The following is a 19,896-nucleotide window of genomic DNA, read 5'->3' as shown; positions in this document are numbered from 1 at the left end:
CGATCTGGGTGTTGGGGGGAGTTGGTATAGATATTACAAGGCTCCTGGTGTCTCCTGCTTCTCTCAGAGCTATGCAGACCAACACAAAATCTCAGTCCTGGACTTCTTCAGGAGCTTGAACCCTAGTGGAAAGATGACAATGCCTGTGGGCGAGTTCCGGAAAGCTATGATACAGGTGTGTGGATTCCTAGTGGACGCAGGCACTATGTGTGCACGCGCAGGGGTGTGTGTGTGAGAGACAGACAGGACACAGCATGAGCACCTCAAAGAGCTCCTGGGGATTGGCTGTGAGAAGCCAACTCATCCACGGCTTTATCTAGACCCAGAGGGACACCTAAGGCCTCCTTCCACTGCCTGCTGAAGTCATTCTCTGTACTGCACGTCCGGGTGCCACTGGTGACCCAAGATGCTGCCTGAAGACACACATTCTTCATCTCCTAGGTCTTTCTCCCATTGCATGTGGCCACTGGGCAGATTTTAAAAGGGAGTGGGAGAAGAGACCACATCCCCAAACCCCAGTATTTCACCTTTGGCCCTATCATCTTGCCTGAAATCCCACACCTTCACACGTGGGGTATGATGGAGGTGCTGAGGGCCCCCTGAAATGCAAGCATGAAGAGGTCTGTCACCAGGGCAGCCCTAGGAAGGACAGGCCCTGCAAGAATAGGACTTCATGGGAGTCCAGGTGGGGGGATAAGACCCTCAGTGCCAGGCCCGTGGTAAAGAGGGCCGGCCAGACTCGGTAGCAGGGAGGTAAGGACGAACTTCCCATGCTGCAAAGTCGCCGCCTACTCCAGCTGGGTCCCCATCTCCTTCACCCCTACTGCTCCCCAGAGAAAAGAGGGGCTCTGGAGTCCGGGCAGTGGCCCACAGACATGGGCGGGGACGCTTATTCCTGCCCTGCACGGTGTGGGTTCAGTTTCTTCTGAACTGAGGAAACTGTTCCCAGCCGTGGTCCCAAGGGCAGTGAGGCATTGTGGGGGTGTGTGTGTGTGTGTGTGTGTGTGTGGGAGACGGGAGAGGTCTGGGGGGAGCAGAGAGCTCCATTGACCTTGCATGTTCTATATGCTTCCTCAGCAGAACAAGGTCCCCATAAACCGGTACCAAGTCAGGGAGCTGATAAAGAAGCTGGGTGAGAAGACAGATATGGTGGACTTCAGGTCAGCCCAGCCCCGCCGTCCGGCCCTATCTGGGCTACGCTTCTGCCCTGGGCAGGCCCCCGGTTCCCTCTAAGGCACCCTGGCTCCTGGGGCCGCCCTGTAGCAGATAGGAGGTGACGCAAACAGCAAATGGTTAGGCCCTGGTGTGGCGAGAGGGGCAGTTGGGGGCGTGTACAGGTATCACAGTGGCCCAAAGAGGAGGTATCACTGGGGGGAAGGGGGTGTCACAGACAAACAAGAGGACAGAGGACGGCAAGTACCAAGCCCGAAGTGTGGGCCAGCACGGTGCACTGAGGAACTGCAGGTCTTTCAACACTGCTGGAGTTTAGGCAACCAGGCAGGTTATGACTTAGGCTGAACTCCTTGAAGAGCTCGGAAAGGACCATGATAATGGTCATAAGAGCAACCAACATCCATGAGCCCTTACCACGTGCCAGGTGCTCCGCCAGTCACCAGACGGGTGCCTGAATTCTCACAGCGCCCAACGGGCACTGGTATCACGCCAAGCTTTAGCACCCCGGTCTGCGTGGTCCCAGGACCCACTCCTCCTCGCCGAGGCTGCAGAACTCTGCTGGTCTGCAGGCTGGTCCATAAGGCCCTGCGGCCTGTCGTCTCATGGAATCCCTAAGGAGTCTGTCAGAGGAGGCCCCCATCTGGTCCTGCCCCACAGCCTTCTCCCAATACCTCTGTCCTTGCCCCCATCAGCATCTCTCATGTGTGGAGAAACCACCGCACAGACTGACCCAGCTGCAACCCTGCCCTAGCTAGTAAGCGTGCAGCCGTGCGCAGAGCTCTCAGTCTCCAAGTCTTTAGAATGGGGTGATAACCACAGCACCTGAGAGACTCTCTTAAGAATCAAGTGGAGACAATGCACATAAGGGGCTGGTACACGATGCTGTCATTCAGGAGTGACACCATCATCCGGCAAGCACCCCCGACACCCGCAGGGTGGCTCAGGCTTGCACACCGCCCCAGGCCCCCTTACTCTGTGCCTGCGTCCTGGACCTCCCCGCCTGCCCTCCCTGAAGTACGGCTTCCCGTTCCTCGGGATGCTGGTGGGAAAGAGCACAGGGCAGAGGTCAGGAGTCCAGGTCCAGCAACCCTCCAGCTTTGCAGATGAGGTCACGTGGCCATGGAGAGGCAGAACTGGGGTCTCAGGACCCAAGCGGGGAGCTCTTGTGGGCACCTCAAGTTCCCCTCAGGTCACACACTGCAGCTCTGTTGGTTCCAATTGAAGAGCAGGGTCATCATTTTTACTGTTGCATGATTTTTTCATCGTCATTTTTTGATACAAATAATATCTACTTGTAAAAATTCTAAATCCACAGAAGTATACCAGGGAGAAAGTGAAGGGCCTCTTTTACCTGCCCCCACAGCCCCTGCTGCCTCCCAGAGGGCGCTCGTGAACAATCCCAGGTGCACGTTTCCATAGCTTTTCCCACGTACTTGCAATCAAGTGTGTCTGCTACCAAAGCCCTGCCCACAGCGTAAACCCATCCCCATCCCTGTGCTGACGTCGAACCTCACCACGTTCAACACTCTGCCGAGATGAGAGATGGGTTTACAAATGGTCTCGCTTGGACTCGAGCCTGTCCCAACACTCTTGTCGATCAGCCACGGGGCTACGTTGGTGGTCAGCATTATCCCCTTACCTTTCAAACCAGTTTCTTGAAAATGACGAAGCCATAGCAACACGTCTGGTCTGGAAAGAAGCCTCAGTGACAGAGAACTCCTGGCACGTTGGCTTGTGGCTGGAACGAGGTGGAGAGCTGGCTGAAACCTCGGCGGAAAGACACCAAGGCTGTGAGCGAGGAAATAAAGTCTAGCTTGGGTCTCCGGGCTGCTGGTGGCATGCCCTTCCCCCAGGGAGCAATCTTCTGTTTTAGGGGGCACGTCCTTGGTGGCCTCGTTAAGAGCCAAAAGAACAAATTGGGAGAGCGTGGGGTTGCTAGGTGGTGGAAGAGAGCGGTGGGGAGAAGGTCAGCGCACAAAAGCCGTCATCACAGTGCTTGTAAACTGTGTCAGGGGGAGATTGCTGAGATTCAGGAGGCAGTGGCAGAGGGAACAGATGCTCAGGAAATGAGGACAGGGGCCTTTAGAAGCAAATGCCAGGGGGTCACATGGAGAGAGCTCAGGGAACTGGCATCTAGCCGTGGCCCGGCAGGAGCTGGCCACCTGAACTTGGAGCTTCATGGTTCCACCTGAAATGTGGGACAGCTGAAAAAAGGGATCCCCATCTGTTCTAGGGATCTGCCATTCTGCATTTCTTTGTAAAATTCCTTGGAAAACTGGGGAGGCATGGGGAGCTTAGCAAAAGATGAGAAGGTTTAGCCAAGAACAGCATATACTGAGCAGGTGGGGGGCATGGGTACCTTCAAGGATTTTGATTAACCTTGCCAGTCACCCTTGGGATGGACAAGGGCAGGAAGTGTCTTGTGCGCCTCCTTTGCACCTGCACAGTGCCTGCTCATAGTAAGTGCTCAATAAAAAACACCTGTGAAATGGAAACCTCATTCACTTGGCAATTGTTTTGGGCAAGTGGTGGAAAGCTGGGAGAGTTTGGGGGGTGCCCAGGAACCCACACTTTGGAACACCAGTGAAGTGCTGGAATGGCATCTGGGAATCAAGGCACCAGCCCTCAGGCTTCACTTTGTTTCTTCATCGAGGGTGGAGATGATGCAAAAACTTCTCACTCCTGGCAGAATCATTATTTGAAATAATCTGTGTCCCCCTCCCCACAGCATATTTCCCCTCCCTTCCCTTATTCAAAGTCTTAACTTGAAGTTGAATTTTCATTGGACGGTTGTATGGACTCAGTCAAAATTAGGATGATGAAAAGAAAGTAAAGAAATGCAATAAAGAGCTTGTGAGCTGAAACTCACATCCACCCTACTCATCAGGGTATGTAGATGTCTTTGCTCTGACTCCCGAAATAAATCAAATCCCTTTGAGGGAGCCTGTCTTTTAAGTTTATTATAATCTATAAAATTCTCCATCAAGTCCATGCCCGTAACTGAGCATTCAATAATTACTGGTGTCTGGGTGGAACCCTGAAGATTATTAGGCTGTGAAGTATCAAAATTTGTTATGGACTATAGATTAGGGATCAATAAAAGCAGCAAGTTTTCTCAAGATGCTTTTCTTCATCTTTAATAGAAAAAGCAGCACATTTTCTCATCAAATGTTTTTTTTTGTTTGGGTAGCTTTGGCGGAATGATGGAGATATGGGGAAGCCACCATCCCCGACCCTCCAGGCCACCCCTTGACACTTGCCACCCCGCATCACGTAGGCGCAGCCAGAACCCTGCCTGTCTGCGGGTTGCCCTGGAACCTGCCCTACTGTGGAGTAGTTTCTACTTGTGGCCACTAGGTGTCACGTCAGCTCCAAAATCCACCTGAAGGTTGTGCTCCCATCAGACTGCTTTGCAGTCCTTCCTATGCCTTTCCCTGATCTCCTAAACTTCTGCCCCCACGGAGCCTGACATGAAATCACAGCCCCAAAGGGTCTAGCAGCCTGACACCTGGGCAGACCTGTCCAAGGCTTGGTGTCCTCATTATGAATCGAAGTTACTCACAGCTACCTCGCACTCTTGTTGTGAGGAAGAAAATCCAGCGCTTAGCACAAGCTCTATAAACATTCAGTCCCCTCCCTCGGGTGAGGGTACTGCACAAGGAACACGCCCACTGACAATGGGCTGAGTCGTGCTTTATCAGCTTGCCATGTCAGGAGGCTGCAGCCAGGACCCCAGCAGGAACTGAAGACCAAAGTGGAGGGAGAGGGGCCTTGCAGGAGTAGGAGAGGCTGTCAGGTCAAAGATGGCCCAGAGGCGCTGGCCCATGAGCCCAGCACCAAAGGGGGTCAGCTGCAGTGCCAGGGAATGGTACCCTGGGCATGCCCTCCTTGCATGCCCAGCTCAGTTTGGCTTTGTGCACTAACTCTCTGTTTTGTTTTAATTTTTATTGGAGTTTAGTTGATTTACAGTGTTGTGTTAGTTTCAGGTGTACAGCAAAGTGAATCTGTTACGTATATACAGATACATATACATATATACACTCTTTTTTAGGTTCTTTTGCCGTACAGGTCATTACAGGGTACTGAGCAGAGTTCCCTGTGCTATACAGTAGGTCCTTATGAATTACCTATTTTATATATAGTAGTGTGTGTATGTCAATCCCAATCTCCCAATTTATCCCTCTCCCCTCCCTTTCTCCCCTGGTTTTCTACATCTGTGAGTCTATTTCTGTTTTGTAAATAAGTTCATTTGTACCATTTTTTTAAAGATTCCACACACAGGTGATATCATATGTTATTTGGTTTTCTTTGTCTGACTTACTTCACTTAGTATGACAATCTCTAGATCCATCCAAGTTGCTGCAAGTGGCAATATTTTGTTCTTTTTTATGGCTGAGTAATATTCCATTGTATATATGTACCACATCTTCTTTATCCACTCCTCTGTCAATGGACATTTAGGTTGCTTCCAGGTCCTGGCTATCGTAAACAGTGCTGCAATGAACATTGGGGTGCATGTGTCTTTTCGAATTATGGTTTTCTCCTGATATACGTGCGCTAACTCTATGCGTCCTCACAGGGACCCTATGCAGTGAGGTCTGTAATCATCCCCATTTTACAGCTGGGGAAACACAGGCATGGAGAAGTTAAGCATCTCGCCCAAAGCCTTCTGCTAGTAAGCGGCAAGGCTGAGATGCAGACCCAGGCAATATGACCCTGGCTCCCTGAGGTCTTAACCACCGTGCTCCCCTGCCCCTCGGTCGCTTCTGTGCAGCTTTGTATCTACAGGGAGAAGTTTAAGTGCATTTTCTCTGTTTACATCGTTTCTGTAAGAAACAGAAAAATAACTCAATTGCTAAGAAGCATGAGCTCCAGGCCAGGCTGGACTGGCCAGTGGGGAGGGAAGCAAAGGCAGAGTTGATGATGCTGTATGTGACTGAATTCTCAAGGTCAGGTTGGTGCGCCCTCCCTGCCCACTATGTTGCTCAGAAATTGAGCCAGGGGAGGTAAGATGGGAGATGAGAAGGAAGAGCGTGGAATACCTCTGTGTGCCAGAACCGTAAAGCGGTTGAGCATGCAAATTTTGTCATTCGACAGTTCTCGGTTTGAATTCTGTCTGGCTTCACCAATGATCAGCTCTGTGACCTTGAGCTAGTCACTCAACCTTCCTGAATCTCAATTTCCTTATCTGTATATATTGATGATAATGGTACCCCTGCCCCCCCGCAGAGTTGCATGTGAAACACTGAGCCCCAGGCCTTGTACACCGTAAGTGCTTAATGTAAGCGTGACCTCATGACCGTGGAGTTCCTCTCCTATGAGGGAGAAGTGCGGGGAGATTGAGGTCCAGGTGGGCGTTAGGGGCCAAACTGAGCAGCCATCTTTGAAACACCCAACTACTGGGTCTTTGAAACACCGTGGGAGGCATTCCAACCTTGGGCTTTGGCTTAAAACTTGCATGAAATCGAAAGAATTTGCCCAGAATCTTAAAAGTCGGAGGGAGGTGGGAGGGCCAGGGGCCAGCAGCACTGTGTGGGCAATGCCGGGGTGCAGTGGACATCTGGCCTTTTGCTTGGCTCCTGAGGTCTGAATCCCCTTCCTGGGCTGGGAGTGCGCCAGTTTACAGGTCCTGAGAGGGGCAGCTGGGACTTGCAGCTGGGACGTAGGCTCATGCCAACACCAGACACGCAGTCTCTGGGCTCGGTTCAGGGGCCAGCCTCCGAAGAAGCAAGGACCACGGAGAGCTTCCTCCAGCAGCTGTGGCTTTGCAGCTGGATGGAGTCCCTGAGCAGGGGCAGCGGTGACGCTGGTGGGCGTGGTTCTGGGTGCCAGGCCTGCAGGTCAGCAGTGCACGCTGCAGCCTCCGGTATGTGGCTGCAGTGGCAGCGGCAGTGTCTGTCCTCAGGGGACCAGGCTGCCTTGCCAAGCAGGGGCTTGGGATTGGTTTCGCTTGGTTTGGTTCTAAACAAAAGAAAACAATGATTGGCAAGGCAAGCCTGTGTCCTAAACACTGGCTGCCAACCAGTGGCCTTGAACTAGAGGAAAGGAACAGCTCTCCTCCAGGAAGCAGACATCCTGGAGGGGAAGGGAAACCGAGGGTGGTGTGGGATGGAGGGGGCTTCTCTGGGGCTCAGCGGGTCCTTTTAAGAAGGGACAGTGGTGTGACCCCTGGGGTGGGGGGCTGCTGTGTTGTTTTGCCACCTCTTAGTGGGTCTGTGGATGAGCTGGGGTGGGGCTGACTTGTTTCTGTGTGCCCAGGCTGAATGAGACTAGCCCTTGCGCATGTGTCCACATGCTACCATATAATCAAGAGCATAACAGGTCTTTTTCCCAGTTCCTGGCATATGCCTCAAAACCCTTGGGATTTCCTGAGTGACAGGAGTGTCTTTGTGATGCTAACGAGGTGACCCAGGGTGGGCCCCTACCTAGACAGCTTCCTGGAAACACCAACCATGTAAGCAGATGTTGGGACTTTCAGCCAATAGAAGGACGGGGAGCTGGAGATTGAGCTCACTCACTAGCCAGTGTTCAATCAGTCATGCCTGCATAATGAAAAGTAATGAAACCCCAGTGAAAACGCTGGACGCCAGGGTCCAGGGGAGCTTCCTGGGAGGTGACTTGCCTCAACTCCACAGGGAGAGGGCACAGAAGCTCTGCCTCCCTCCCAGATCTTGCCCTGCATGTCTCTTCATGTGGCTGCTCCTGAGTCATAACCTTTATAATAAAGCTGCCAGCATCAGTGTAGCACCTTCAGTGAGTTCTGTGAGTCACTGCAGTGAATTACCAAACCTGAGGAGTTTGATGGGAACCCCCTACGTTGTAGCTGGCTAGTCAGAAGTGCAGGTGTCCTGGGGGAACCCCACTTGTAGCTGGCAGCAAAGTGGGAGCAGTCTGTGGGGGACCGAGCCCTTAACCTGTGGGGTCTGATGCTGCCTCCGGGAGGTTAGGGTCAGAATAGCACTGCAGCTGTTCCCAGGCGGTGTTACCCCAGGTGCAGTGGAAATGGAACACGTGTACACAAAAGCATGCTCGCATTTGAATTACAGGACACGGTGCGTGTACTTGAATGTGTCCATGCCCAACAGGAGGGGCTTGCCTGCGTACTAACCCCCAGACCCGCCTGCTTTCTTGCCAAAATCCTGACAGTGGGGTTTCAATGCAGCCACTCCTGGCGTGTACCGCTCTCCCGGCTGTACCTCGATTTTTCCAGCAGAGGGCGCTCCAATCCCACAAGTCCTCTGACTCCGCACAGCGGCTTCAGCTCTAAGAAAACAGGACTCCAAACTGGCTCAGGGAAATCGAATTCTTTTTAGGTACCTGAAAAAGGCAGCAATGCAGCTGGCCTCAGCGACACCAGCGGAGCCCGGGCCAGAACCCTCAATCTGCCCCCTCAGGGGAAGATGCATAATATAATGTTAGGTATAGAAAGTAGATGTATATTTAGAATGACGAAAAAAATCACAATAAATGACACATTTTAAAAAGCTGACAATGGCATAAACATCAAATCCACCCCGTGGCCTTGCAAGGGGGCCCCGCTGAGTAGCTTCTGCAGGTCATCCCGCAGAGAACAGACACCTTGCTGATGCAGAGTCCAGTTTGCTTCCTGAGCCCATCTTGCCATGAAAACGGGCTGGAGGACTCAACCCCGAGGATTTGCCCTTGTCTGGTCCTCTGCACCTCCCTCCTCACCACTGTCCTTGGAGCAATCATTTGTAGTCACACCATGAACACGTGTGAGGCGCTGTCGCTTTTCTCTCTGTCACACCCAAAAGGCTGCCACCTCCACACCCTGCCTTTTGGGAGGCAGCAGGCAGCTCTCCCGGCTTCTCCTTCCATGAGTCCTGGTTCCACCGTGGGTCCTCCATCCACTCAGTGTTACTTCAAGACTATAAAACTCACGGCCCCCCCGCCCCCGACAAATACTTTTCCCAAGAGCACTGTGATGCAGGGGAAAAACCCTTCTTGAATTAGTGGGAAAAACTTACAACGTAAGGTGGAGGGAAAACGTACATTTATTTACACTAAAGTGTAAGTGACTTCAATTAAATTCAATAAACATTTATTAAGGGCTTACTAGGTGTCTGGTGCTGTTGTGGGTATGTTTGGGATACATCAATGAATAAAAATGATAAAACCCATCCTTTACACAGCGTTTACATTCTAGCAGGAAGAGACTGACCACAAGTAATAAATATAATAAATAAGTGAATCATATACAGTGTTAGAAGATATTAAGTACTATGGGTGAAAAAATAGAGCGGCGTATGGTGGTTCAGGAGGGTCCTTGCTAGGGGTGGGGGAAGTTATGATTTTAAACGGGTGAGGGGCGGTATCTGAGCAACAGCTTGAAGGCAGTGAGGGAGAGCCATGTGGATCTGGGGGAAGAGCTCTTCAGGCTGAACACAGGCCCCAGGACAGGAGCCAGCCTGGGGCCTCTAAGGCTCAGTAAGGCAGCCCAAGGCTGGAGCAGACAGGGAAGGAGAGCATAGAGGGAGGTGAGGTTGGAGCAGGGCCCGATCAAGTGGGGCCTTGAGGCCTGTGGGCAACGTGGGTGTGAGCGAGATGGGCCCTTGCAGGGTTTGGGGCAGAGGAGGGCCAGACTCCGACGTCTTTGAAAAGGGTGTTCTGGCTGCTGTGTTAAGAATAGGCTTTAGGGATTTAAAGACGGGATCAGGAAAATCCACTGAGAGACTATTGCAACGATGGAGGCAAGATCTGAAGGAGGAAGTGGTGGGGTGATGGGTGTGGGCGGACCCTGGATGTGTCTAAAGGTGGCACCAACCTTGCTCCCCATCGGGTGGGGCACTGGCTGTGCGAGAAAGAGAGGCATCACATGGCCCGCTGGCTCAGGCCCCCTGCATCTGGAGGAATGAAGTCTCATCACTGAGCTGGCTGAGGGGAACTCTGCTGGAGTAGATTTGGGTGTCGGGGGTGGAGAGAGAGAAAACTGGGAATTAGTTTAGGGATGTCTATTAGACATTGCAGAGGGGAGTGGAGCAGGTGTTGGAGTCCAAGCCTGGGCTTGGAGGAGGGGCCTGGACGGGGGCGTGTTTGCAAGTCCTGGACGTTATATAGATAGTATTGAATGGCACAAGACCAGATGAGGTCCCTGAGGGTCTGAGTGCAGAGGGAAGTGAAGGGACAAAGGCCTGAGTCCTGGGGGTCTCCAGAATCCTTAGCGAGGTCTGTGAGAAGAAGAACCAGCAGAAGGGACCAAGGGGGAGAGACTGGGGAGGAAGAGGGGGCCCCAGAATGGGGGTTTTTGGAAGGCAGTTGAGGAAAATGGCCAAGCCAAAAAGACTCACCCCCAAGCCTTTCCCAAGAACAGTGTGTGGAGGTGGGCGGGACGAGGGGAGCACAGGTGGGCTGAGGGCAAAGGTGACAGAAGAAAGGGATGGGGGCGTGGCCACTAAATATCCAACCTCTCAGCAGGGCTCCACCCTCTGAGGTGCGTGCAGCCCAAAGCCTCCTGGGAGGTACCGGCCACCCTTCCCCGGGTTCCCTGCACTCACCATCACTCTGCACGTCCACTGGTGACACATGGCCCTCCCCAGCTGGACTGTCAGCCCCTGGAGTCTGGGCTGAGCTGTCCACGCATGGCTCTCCATGCTTAGCACCGTGACTGGGACAGAGCGGGGGGGACCTCAGAGATATTGAGTGGATCCAGTCAAAGGATGGGAGAAGAGTGAACAGATCCTTGCTCTCAGCGGCCCAGCCGTGAGGTTTCCCGAGAACGGTTCCTGCAGACACACCGCCCGGCAGCCTGGCAGCGCCCGCTGCAAACACGTCTAGGGTGAACACCCATAGATGCTCCAGATGGCGGAAGTACTGGCCCCGAGGCTGCGGCTCCAGCCAATCTCTGGAATCAGAAAGAACCCTATGGTGTTCCAAGGGCACCGGGAAAGCTGAGGACCGGATTGCTCACTGGGAGATCAACACAGGTGTTTCTTCCAGAAGAGGCCTCCCTGGTGACACACTCCCTGCCACCCAGCCTCACAGGGCTGGGGAGGCAATAAATCTGTCAGGAACCAGCCGGCCCAGTGGGGTGTCCCATGAAGGAGAGCCTCCCCAGAGCCTCAGTAGTAAGGACCCCTGATGGGGCGTGGACAGGGTGACTCCTTTCACGGAGCCAAACTCAGTCCTGCCTACTTCCCAGCCTGGGCGGATGCAGGGCCCCATCCGGCCCTACTCTGGCCCAGCAGAAGTATGTCAAGGGAGAGCGGGTTAGACGGAGGCAGTGCAGCTAGGTGGTAGGGGTGTGGGCGGGACGTCAGGCCAACCTGTGTTGCAATCCTGACTCAACCCCCTCCTTCCCTCCTTCCCCTGTTCTTCATGGGGGTCTTACTATGTGCCAGGCCCTGTGTGTGTCATGGGCCACATGTGAATTCAAAGGGCAGCGCTACTCAGTGACGTGGAGCTTAAGCCCGATCGGGGAGGCGCACGTTGAACAGACAGCCACACAAACGTTGCCACCACGATGACTTCCGCAAAGGAAAGCAGCACAGGGGAAAACGTGGCAGCCCTGTGGCCTGGAACCCGCTTCTCAGCTAATCTGACTCTCACTTATAATAATAGGACCTACCTCCTATGGCTTTTGTGAGAATGCATGGGACCCTGCACACCGACGGCTTGGGCCCCTCGCCAAGCCCTAAGTACACCCTAACTGGAGGGTGGTGGGCTTTCTCGTCCCTGAGACTGGTGGGAGCCTGGGGACGAAGCTGCAGGCAGGAGTGTCTCGCCCAGGCTGTGGGCTGAGGGGCTGCCAGGGCAGAGCCGTGGTCCCTCTGGACCTGGCCTTTCCCCGCCACTGCAGGTGGGGTTTCCTGCCTCCTCCCTGACCTCAGCCTACCTGCTGCTAGCAGAGCCCAGCGCAGTTCCCAAGCAGGACACTCCTGGACCCAGGCCCCACTGTCCCCCAAGGCAGTCACCCTGCCAGGTAATGGCTGAGCCAGCCGCTGTGCGGTGGAGACAAAGGACAAGCAACGGGGCCTGGCTGTGCGGATGCCTGGTCTGGAGCCAGCAAAGCAGCCCTGAACGTCCCCGCTCCCGCCCGCCCCTCGGGGGGGATGGCACTGTTGGGAACAGAAGGCTGGGGGGTGGAGGGGATCTTCTCGAGCCCCACCCAGAGCCCTGGGGTTGGCACACCATGGGCGGCTGAGGGGAGCCCCGGACTCAGCCGCCACCACCGTCCCTCCCCAGTCGTCTGGGTTGGGTGGTAGGACACAGGGTGGTGAGTCCCCAGGCCTTCCTGCTGCCTCAGTTTCCCTGGGAGGAAGGTCAGGGTGGGGCATCAGACACTGCCACTGAGGACTGTGTCAGACGTGAAGAAGCAGAACTGGGAGATGTCTGCTCAGACCTGCCTTCCGGCCAAGTTCTCAAAGACGTGGTCCAGGAGAGAGATGGGGTGGGGCTGAGGAGGGCCAAGGATTTTCTGGGAGCAGGGCTGGTGTTATGGCTGCAGCCTGTACCGTCACACAGGGCCGGACTTAGAATGGCCTGGGACTTGGTTTTATGCTCTGCTGTCACTCTCTTAAAATTCTTAACAAAAACCCCACAGACCATGTGGCCCGTCCTGTCTGAGGGAGAGGACATTGACACACAAAGGGCCTTCCTGTCTGGGGGGCAGAACTGGGGAGAGCTGTAGCAGCCAACCCATCACCTCCCCGCAACAGCTCCAGTGGAGATGAGACTAGAGGCCTCCTCTTGACTTTGGCCAGATGGAAGCTGTGATTCTGGAAGAAAGGAGAGATGAAGAACAGTCCTGACCTCAAAAGCTTGCAGGTGAGGGCAGGGGTCAGGGAAGGACACGTCTCTCCCCCTTAGGCCCTGGTTGTCTCCCCAGGAGAGGGGAGGGGGGGCACTGACCCCCCGCCCTTCGGGTTGGAGTTCTCACGCCGCGGTTCAGAGGCAGGCGGGCAGAGACTCCGGCGGGAGGTGGTGAGGCCTCAGAGCCAGGAAGAAGGCTCTTCAGGGGCCTCGGCCAGCTGGGCCGGCCCAGGACCGCTCTGGCCTCTGGGCTCCAGCCAGTAGGTAATTCAGAAATTCCTCCAGAATGCTGCCCCACCTGCCTGCCTTCACACACACACACACACACACACACACACACACACACAGCGCCCTCGCTCCCGGGGCCGATGGTGCTGGGAAATGAACTAGCAGAAAAGGAGCTGGTCGTGGGTCCCCAGCCAGGGCCAGGCTCCACGGAAGAGGGTGGAGAGGAGGCCCAGCCCTGTGTGTGTCATGGGGGAAGTGGCGAGGCTTGAGCCTTGGGGATCTGCTGAGGCCCAGCCTGGAGCCTGGCCCAGTTCTCAGAAGCCAGCCCAGTGGAGTCTGCCCTTCCTGGCAGAGTTGGCCAGGCGTGAGCCAGGAGCCCCGGGCAGGGCCTGCCCCAGCACCCCCATCTTCTGTCCCCGAGGCTGAGAACTGGGCCACCAGAGACTCCTACCCCGGCATCTCCCAGGATCCCAGGCCGCTAATCCTCTCTCCATTAAGATGCAAATTTTCTCAGAGGCCGGGAGAGGCTGGGACTCATGGCAGCCTTTCATTTTTCACATCTGTGGGAAGCTGTGGCCAGCTGACCTCAAGTAAAACCCAGAGAAAAGGGCGAGGGAGGGAATTCGGTCAAACTGCTGGCAGCAAGACTTGCTTCTGCAGGGGAGGATGGAAGGGGGCAAAAAGGGTAGATGAACTCTGCTCACAGGACAGTTTCAAAACCATGTCCTGGGCAGGCTTTGCTACCAGGACCTCCAGCTTTGCGAGGCCCATCCCGGACAGGGCGCCAACGGCACGAAGCGGGTCAGGAGTCAGAGCCCAGCTTTGCCACTGACTGGCCGCAGGACCCTGGTCAGAGCGTGACATCTAAACAGGAGCTGATCGCCCCCTCCCAGGGTCGCTGTGAACGTGGTCGTCACCAGGGACTTGGAGGGGCTTGGCGCCATGCCTGGCTGCGAGGATGCACTCCCGATGCCGACCCTGCCCTTTTCCACGGCGGTAACTCTGCCCACCCCTGGCCCGAGCTGCATTCCCCCATGTTCCCACGGCCCAGCAGCAATCCCAGGCCTGGTTCTCAGACTTGGGGTGTTAGCAAGCTGGATGTGGATGTGTCCTGGGAAGAGCTCCCCGGGCCCCCAGCACGGTGGAGGCGGCCTTCTTCCCTCGCCTTTCTCGGTACCACGTCTTCACCACATTCCCAGAGGCCAGGTGAACCTTCACTGAAGGACCCTGATTCCAGGTGCCTAACGTCGTCAAAAGAATCCAGGAATACCCTGACTCACCTCCAGGTTTACCAAGTCTCCAAACCTGCAGAGCACCAATCTTCATTCCTCATCTCCTTGAAGAATAAGAGGGTCTCCCAGAAGGGCCTCTACATCCACAGGACCTTTAAAGTCGGAAAGCCAAGCACAGTCCTCTCTGCCTTCCCTGGAGGGCGACTCTGCCAGCCACTCCTACCTGAGCAGACGACACTTTGCCCTCCACTGCCCCCCCCCATTGCCTGCTTCTCAGAAACCCTGACTCAGTTTTCCCTGAGCACAGCTTCCCCGCAACTGTACTCCCCTCCTATCTTGACCTCTGTTCCTGCCTGAGGCCTGACTCTTGGCCCCAGACCTTCAGCCATGAGCTCTACACCTTTCACCGCTGATCACTCCCACCTGTTACCTGGTCTCCCTGACACCAGCCAGTGCTAGTCTCCTTGTGGGTTAAGCTTAGAAACAGCTGATAAAAATGGGTGTTGCCGGGACTGCCCTAATGGTCCGGTGGTAAAGAATCCACCTCTCAATGCAGGGGACCCGGGTTCGATCCCTGGTTGGGGAACTAAGATCCCACATGCCGCAGGGCAACTAGGCCCGTGCGCCACAACTACTGAGTTCGCACCTCAACTAGAGAGCCCACGTGCCGCAACTACAGAGCCCACGCGCTCTGGAACCCACATACCGCAACTAGAGAGAAGCCCACACGCTTCAATGAAGACCCCACGTGCCGCAACTAAGACCCGACGCAGATGAAAAAATAAATAAAGAATATTTAAGATTTAATTTAATATTTAAGCTAAATTCACATTTGGCTGCTAGAGGGTACAGACTGAGCCCGTGCTGGTTCCTCGCTTCCCTGGCTCTGCAGGGTCTCCCAGAGGCTGGGGGGAGGGGGGACCAGCTCGGCCTCCGAGCTCCGGGGTCCCTCCTGGCTCTGTGATCAGCTGAGTGCAGGCACCTCGGAGTGAGGTGAGTCTACGGCCCTAAGGACGAGAGCACAGGGGGACTGACTGACCCTGAATGAGAGCTGAGGAAAGAGAGGGCAGGGTGTTTGGTGTCAGACCAACGTGGGTAAATCTTAACTCAGCTGGTCCGTGACCTTGACCTCACTGGCATTCGTTTCTTCCTCTGTAAACTGGGAACAGTCACACCTCACAGGCTGTGGTAAGGAGTGCCGTGGGTAGTCCTTGAGCGACAGTGGGTTCAAGCATGGTCATCTGTCAATTACGCTTCATCACTTTTATGTGCACGTGCTATCTATTCTTCATGCGGAATTGAGCTGACGTGTGCGTGTCTAACAAGGTTCGGAAACATAGCAGATGTTCAATATGTGTTAGGTTTCCCTGCACTGGGTACCATGAGGACATACATCCCCCATGGGCTTGTCTCTCTCTCCATCCCCCGGAAGGAGCCAGAAAGAACACCCTGCACTTGGCAGGGAAGAACCATGAAGGTGAATCATAGGTTGTCACCCCGTAAGGTCCCTTTGCTTCAGGAGATCCGTGAAGATCATCCCGGGATGGGCAGGAAGGCTGAGCCTCCCGGGATCCTTAGCGCAGAAATTCCAGGGGAAGGTTAGACTCAGTTTTCCAGGAACATAATTCCACATTCCTTATACTCTGACACACAAACATGTAAGTTTTCTTTTTCCTATTACTAAGCTTAATTTTTATCATGTCACATTCACCCCTCTATCATCTCAGATAACATAGAATTTAATTCAATAACTTCCAGATAAACTTCCAGTCACTGCAGTGATTTCTAAACTGTTTCATGCTTAAACTCAATTAAATCAGGAAATCCCTCCGCATCCTCATCCCCTCCAGGGCTGGTTCTAACGCTGGGGGTCCAGGCAGTTTCCCAGGATGGGTGTGTTGAGGTCCATGGCTCAATTTTGATCTACCCCGTGCGGTCCACACTCTGTCCTTTGGCCTGCCTCCCATGTCAGGCCCCGCCAGCCCCTTAGCCTCACCTCTGCATCATCCTTGCTCCTGCAGAAAGACCTAGAGGTGCATCCCATGGAGGGGTCTGGGGACTCCCAGTGGGGCTGCACAGGACCCCATGGAACCATCGCTAGATTTCTGGCACTGTCTGCCTTCCCAGAGCTACAGCCAGAAAGCAGGGTGCTGGTCCCTCCACTCTTAGTTGTTCAAACATAACTGGGGCTCCTAGTGTCTAGGCCCCAATGATTCAGCCCAGCCAATGGGGAGGTGAGAAGATCCACACCAAGTTCCCCACCTCGTGCCCAACCTTCTTCCTCCCTGACCCAGTGACCTTCTCTGTCCTGGGGGTGATGGGAAAAGGGGGCACAGGAAGGCGGTAATTAGTCTCGCCTGATCGTATGTCCCATCTTTAACCTTTAAAACAATGTAAAAGCTTCAAGCCTGCGTCGATATTCATCATCTTGCAGCTTGAATGCTGAGGAGTGTCCTAGGGCTCATTGGTCAGCTAGTGCTTGACTGTGGTCTCACGGCCCCAGGGAGAGAGTGGAGTGTAAAACCCTCCCCCAGGAGCCAGTGCTGAGGTCATAACCTCCGCTGCGAGCTGGGGCCCAGAGCTGAGGACGGGAGAGCCTGAGAGACGCCTCCTTCCTCTTCCAAGGAAACAGAGCGGATGGTGGTTGCTCTCAGCCCCAGCTTCTCCCCATAGACCAGAAAGAGCTGCCCAGCTGCGCAGCAGCCTGGCTTTCTTCACTGTCCCTGGCCCAGCCCCTTTCAGAGAAGCTCACCTGCAGCCTCTGCACTGGCTCTTCCTCATCCCTGCTCACTCCAGGCCTCCACGCCCTGGTCCAGAGGGGAGCTTAGAGTCGGGTAGAACTGGCTTTACCTGCCTCTACCGCGGACCACCTGTGTGACTTCAGCAGGCCACTTAAAACTTTGGGCCTCAGCTTGCTTGTCTGTACAATGGGAATAAGACACTTCCTTCCAAGGGTTATGAGAATTAGGTAAGAGGATGGGTGTCGAGTGCTGAGCTCAGCACCTGGTTCAGAGTCAAGAGAGGGCAGTTGTCTTTATTCTTACTGTCATTGTCCCCATCATAGCAGGGAAACAAGTTAATAAATTGTTTCCTAACAGAGCCGGTTAAGGGAGGCCTGCTGGGCAGCTGTCCAGGTACTAACCCAGGAGGAGGCTCAAATGCTGGGTGTTATAACATCACTGGTCCTATAACTGGACTGGATAGCTGTGCTCTCCAGCACTTCCCAGTAAGAGGACCCACTTTGACAAGCTGCTTGGGGGCTGGAGAGAGACCCTCGCCAAGGAATATGCTCAATACAAGAGCTGTTTACTAAAGCACCCTCCAAAGAGGACGGGCTGGTGACTGGCAGAATGTTTGCTGGTGGAGAGGGGTCAGCAACTCGGGGCAGGGCTAAGTTTCCCCGGAGAGTACAGGAGAAACAGGCTGCCGCCAGCTTCCCCTCCTCTACCCTGCACCCGCCACTCAGGGCTCTGCCTCTCCTTCAGACTAATGACAAAAAATATTTAAATAACACAGTGTGAAGGCACTCTGAATTATTAACAGGCCGGGATGCCACACAGCCCTGCCTGGGCCTCCTGGCTCCCCAGGGGCTGCTCCGAGCAGAAGTGTAGTCAGATAACATGTGGGGGGAGAAGCCCGGAAGTGGGAGGGGCAGGATGGGGGCTGGGAAGCCACGTCTTCAAGGTCCCACACTGGCCATCTTCTCTGAAGTTTTCCCCCTCTTGCCCTGTGAGAACCTCTCTGGCGCAGGGCTGCTCAAAGTGCCATCGGGGGCCCTTCTGCAAACTGCTTGCTCAGACCCAGGGACAAGTACAGAAAGTGTCTGCAAACATTTAGATACCTTCCTAGCAATTCGACTGTCAATTTATGTCGGTTAAATCCAATTTAAAAAAACTGTATTTCTTGTTCGTTTCATTTTTTTTCAGCAATTCTTTCGTGTTATATTTTACAAAAGAAGACAGCCGTCATTTTTAAAAATTTTATTGAAGTCCAGTTGATTTACAATGTTGCGTTCATTTCTGCTGTACAGCAAAATGATACAGTTATACACGTATATATTCTTTTTCATATTTTTTCCAGCATGGTTTATCACAGGATACTGAACATAGTTCCCTGAGCGATACAGTAGGCCCTTGTTGTTTATCCATCCTATATATACTAGTTTGCAACTGCTAATCCCACACTCCCAGTCCTTCCCTCCCCCACCCCCTCCCCCTTGGCAACCACTAGTCTGTTCTCTATATCGGTAAGTCTGTTTTTGTTTCGTAGATATGTTCATTGTATCGTATTTTAGATTCCACATATAAGTGATATCACAGGATAATTGTCCTTCTCTTTCTTACTTCACTTAGTATGATAATCTCCAGGTCCATCCATGTTTCTGCAAATGGCGTTATTTCATTCTTTTTTATGGCTAAGTAGTATTCCATTGTGTATATATACCACATCTTTATGCATTCATCTGTCGATGAACATTTAGGTTGTTTCCATGTCTTGGCTATTATAAATAGTGCTGCTATGGACATAGGGGTGCCTGTATCTTTTTGAATTATAGTTTTGTCTGGGTATACGCACAGGAGTACAATTGCTGGATCATATGGGAAATCTAGTTTTTTGAGGAACCTCCATACTGTTTTCCACAGTGGCTGCACCAATTTACATTCCCACCAGCAGTGTACAAGGGTTCCCTTTTCTCCACACCCTCTCCAGCATTTATTATATGTAGACTTTGAAATGATGGCCATTCTGATAAGGGCCGGTTGTTGATTAGAAATTACAAAGAAAACAATTGGCTCTTGACCACAAAGAGCTGGAGAAGCTCTGCTCCAGATGTCTCTTCATCTTGGTCTTAGCAACCGTCACATCAACATATCACATTAAAATGTGCCGCTTAGAAAGACCGTGCACAGGAGGCGCCAAACGCCCCCTTCCCTGGTCAGCTCCCCGACCTTAGCTGTCCAGCTTGGAAACTCCCTCCTCCATCAAGCCCTCCCTGCCATCCAGTTCACAGCTCTCTCTCCTCTCCTGGAATCCATAGGACTTTCTGTCTCCACCACTCATTTGGCACTTTAGCTAATAAAAATAACAATAATTGAGTGCAAGGCTTTGTGCTGTCACATTAAACGTGCACCTCCATTGTGTTGTCTCTTGGGGCTACTTTTCAGCCTCTGCTGCAGACATTTGACCGCTGTGTGTGGAATCCTCCACTCCTAGCTTTGAGGATCCCGGGCAGCAAGCCCACCCTCCTGGGACCCCCACCCCACCCCCGCTGGGCACAGGGCACCGAAGGCAGCAGACAAACAGACAAATACACAAATAGACAAACACACAAATAGACCCAGTGGCAGAACTGCTGGCGGGGGGCTGGCAGCGAGTGGGGGAAGGGAGGAACAAAGGAACGCCTTTCTCTTTCTTCAACATTTATTTCCAAGCACCAGGGTTTTTTTCTTTTTGTTTTAAAACATACTGATTTTTTTTTTTTTTTTTTTTTTTT

At 53.5% G+C, this 19,896-nt stretch overlaps 1 protein-coding gene across 1 annotated transcript in view; it reads left to right on the top strand.

Moving 5' to 3' along the window:
• The window catches only part of LRRC74A (leucine rich repeat containing 74A), a 77,533-nt gene that overhangs the window by 28,867 nt on the left and 28,770 nt on the right, over positions 1–19,896 (top strand). Inside the window, exons 12-13 of the mRNA XM_024737798.1 lie at positions 68–175; positions 1,078–1,160. Coding sequence (XP_024593566.1) covers positions 68–175; positions 1,078–1,160 — 191 coding nt within the window. The remainder of the gene's footprint in view (positions 1–67; positions 176–1,077; positions 1,161–19,896) is intronic.

Source organism: Neophocaena asiaeorientalis, unplaced genomic scaffold (genome assembly GCF_003031525.2).
Source record: "Neophocaena asiaeorientalis asiaeorientalis breed wild unplaced genomic scaffold, Neophocaena_asiaeorientalis_V1.1 scaffold49, whole genome shotgun sequence".
Classification (NCBI taxonomy): Eukaryota; Metazoa; Chordata; class Mammalia; order Artiodactyla; family Phocoenidae; genus Neophocaena; species Neophocaena asiaeorientalis.
This window is presented reverse-complemented; position numbering and strand designations above follow the sequence as displayed.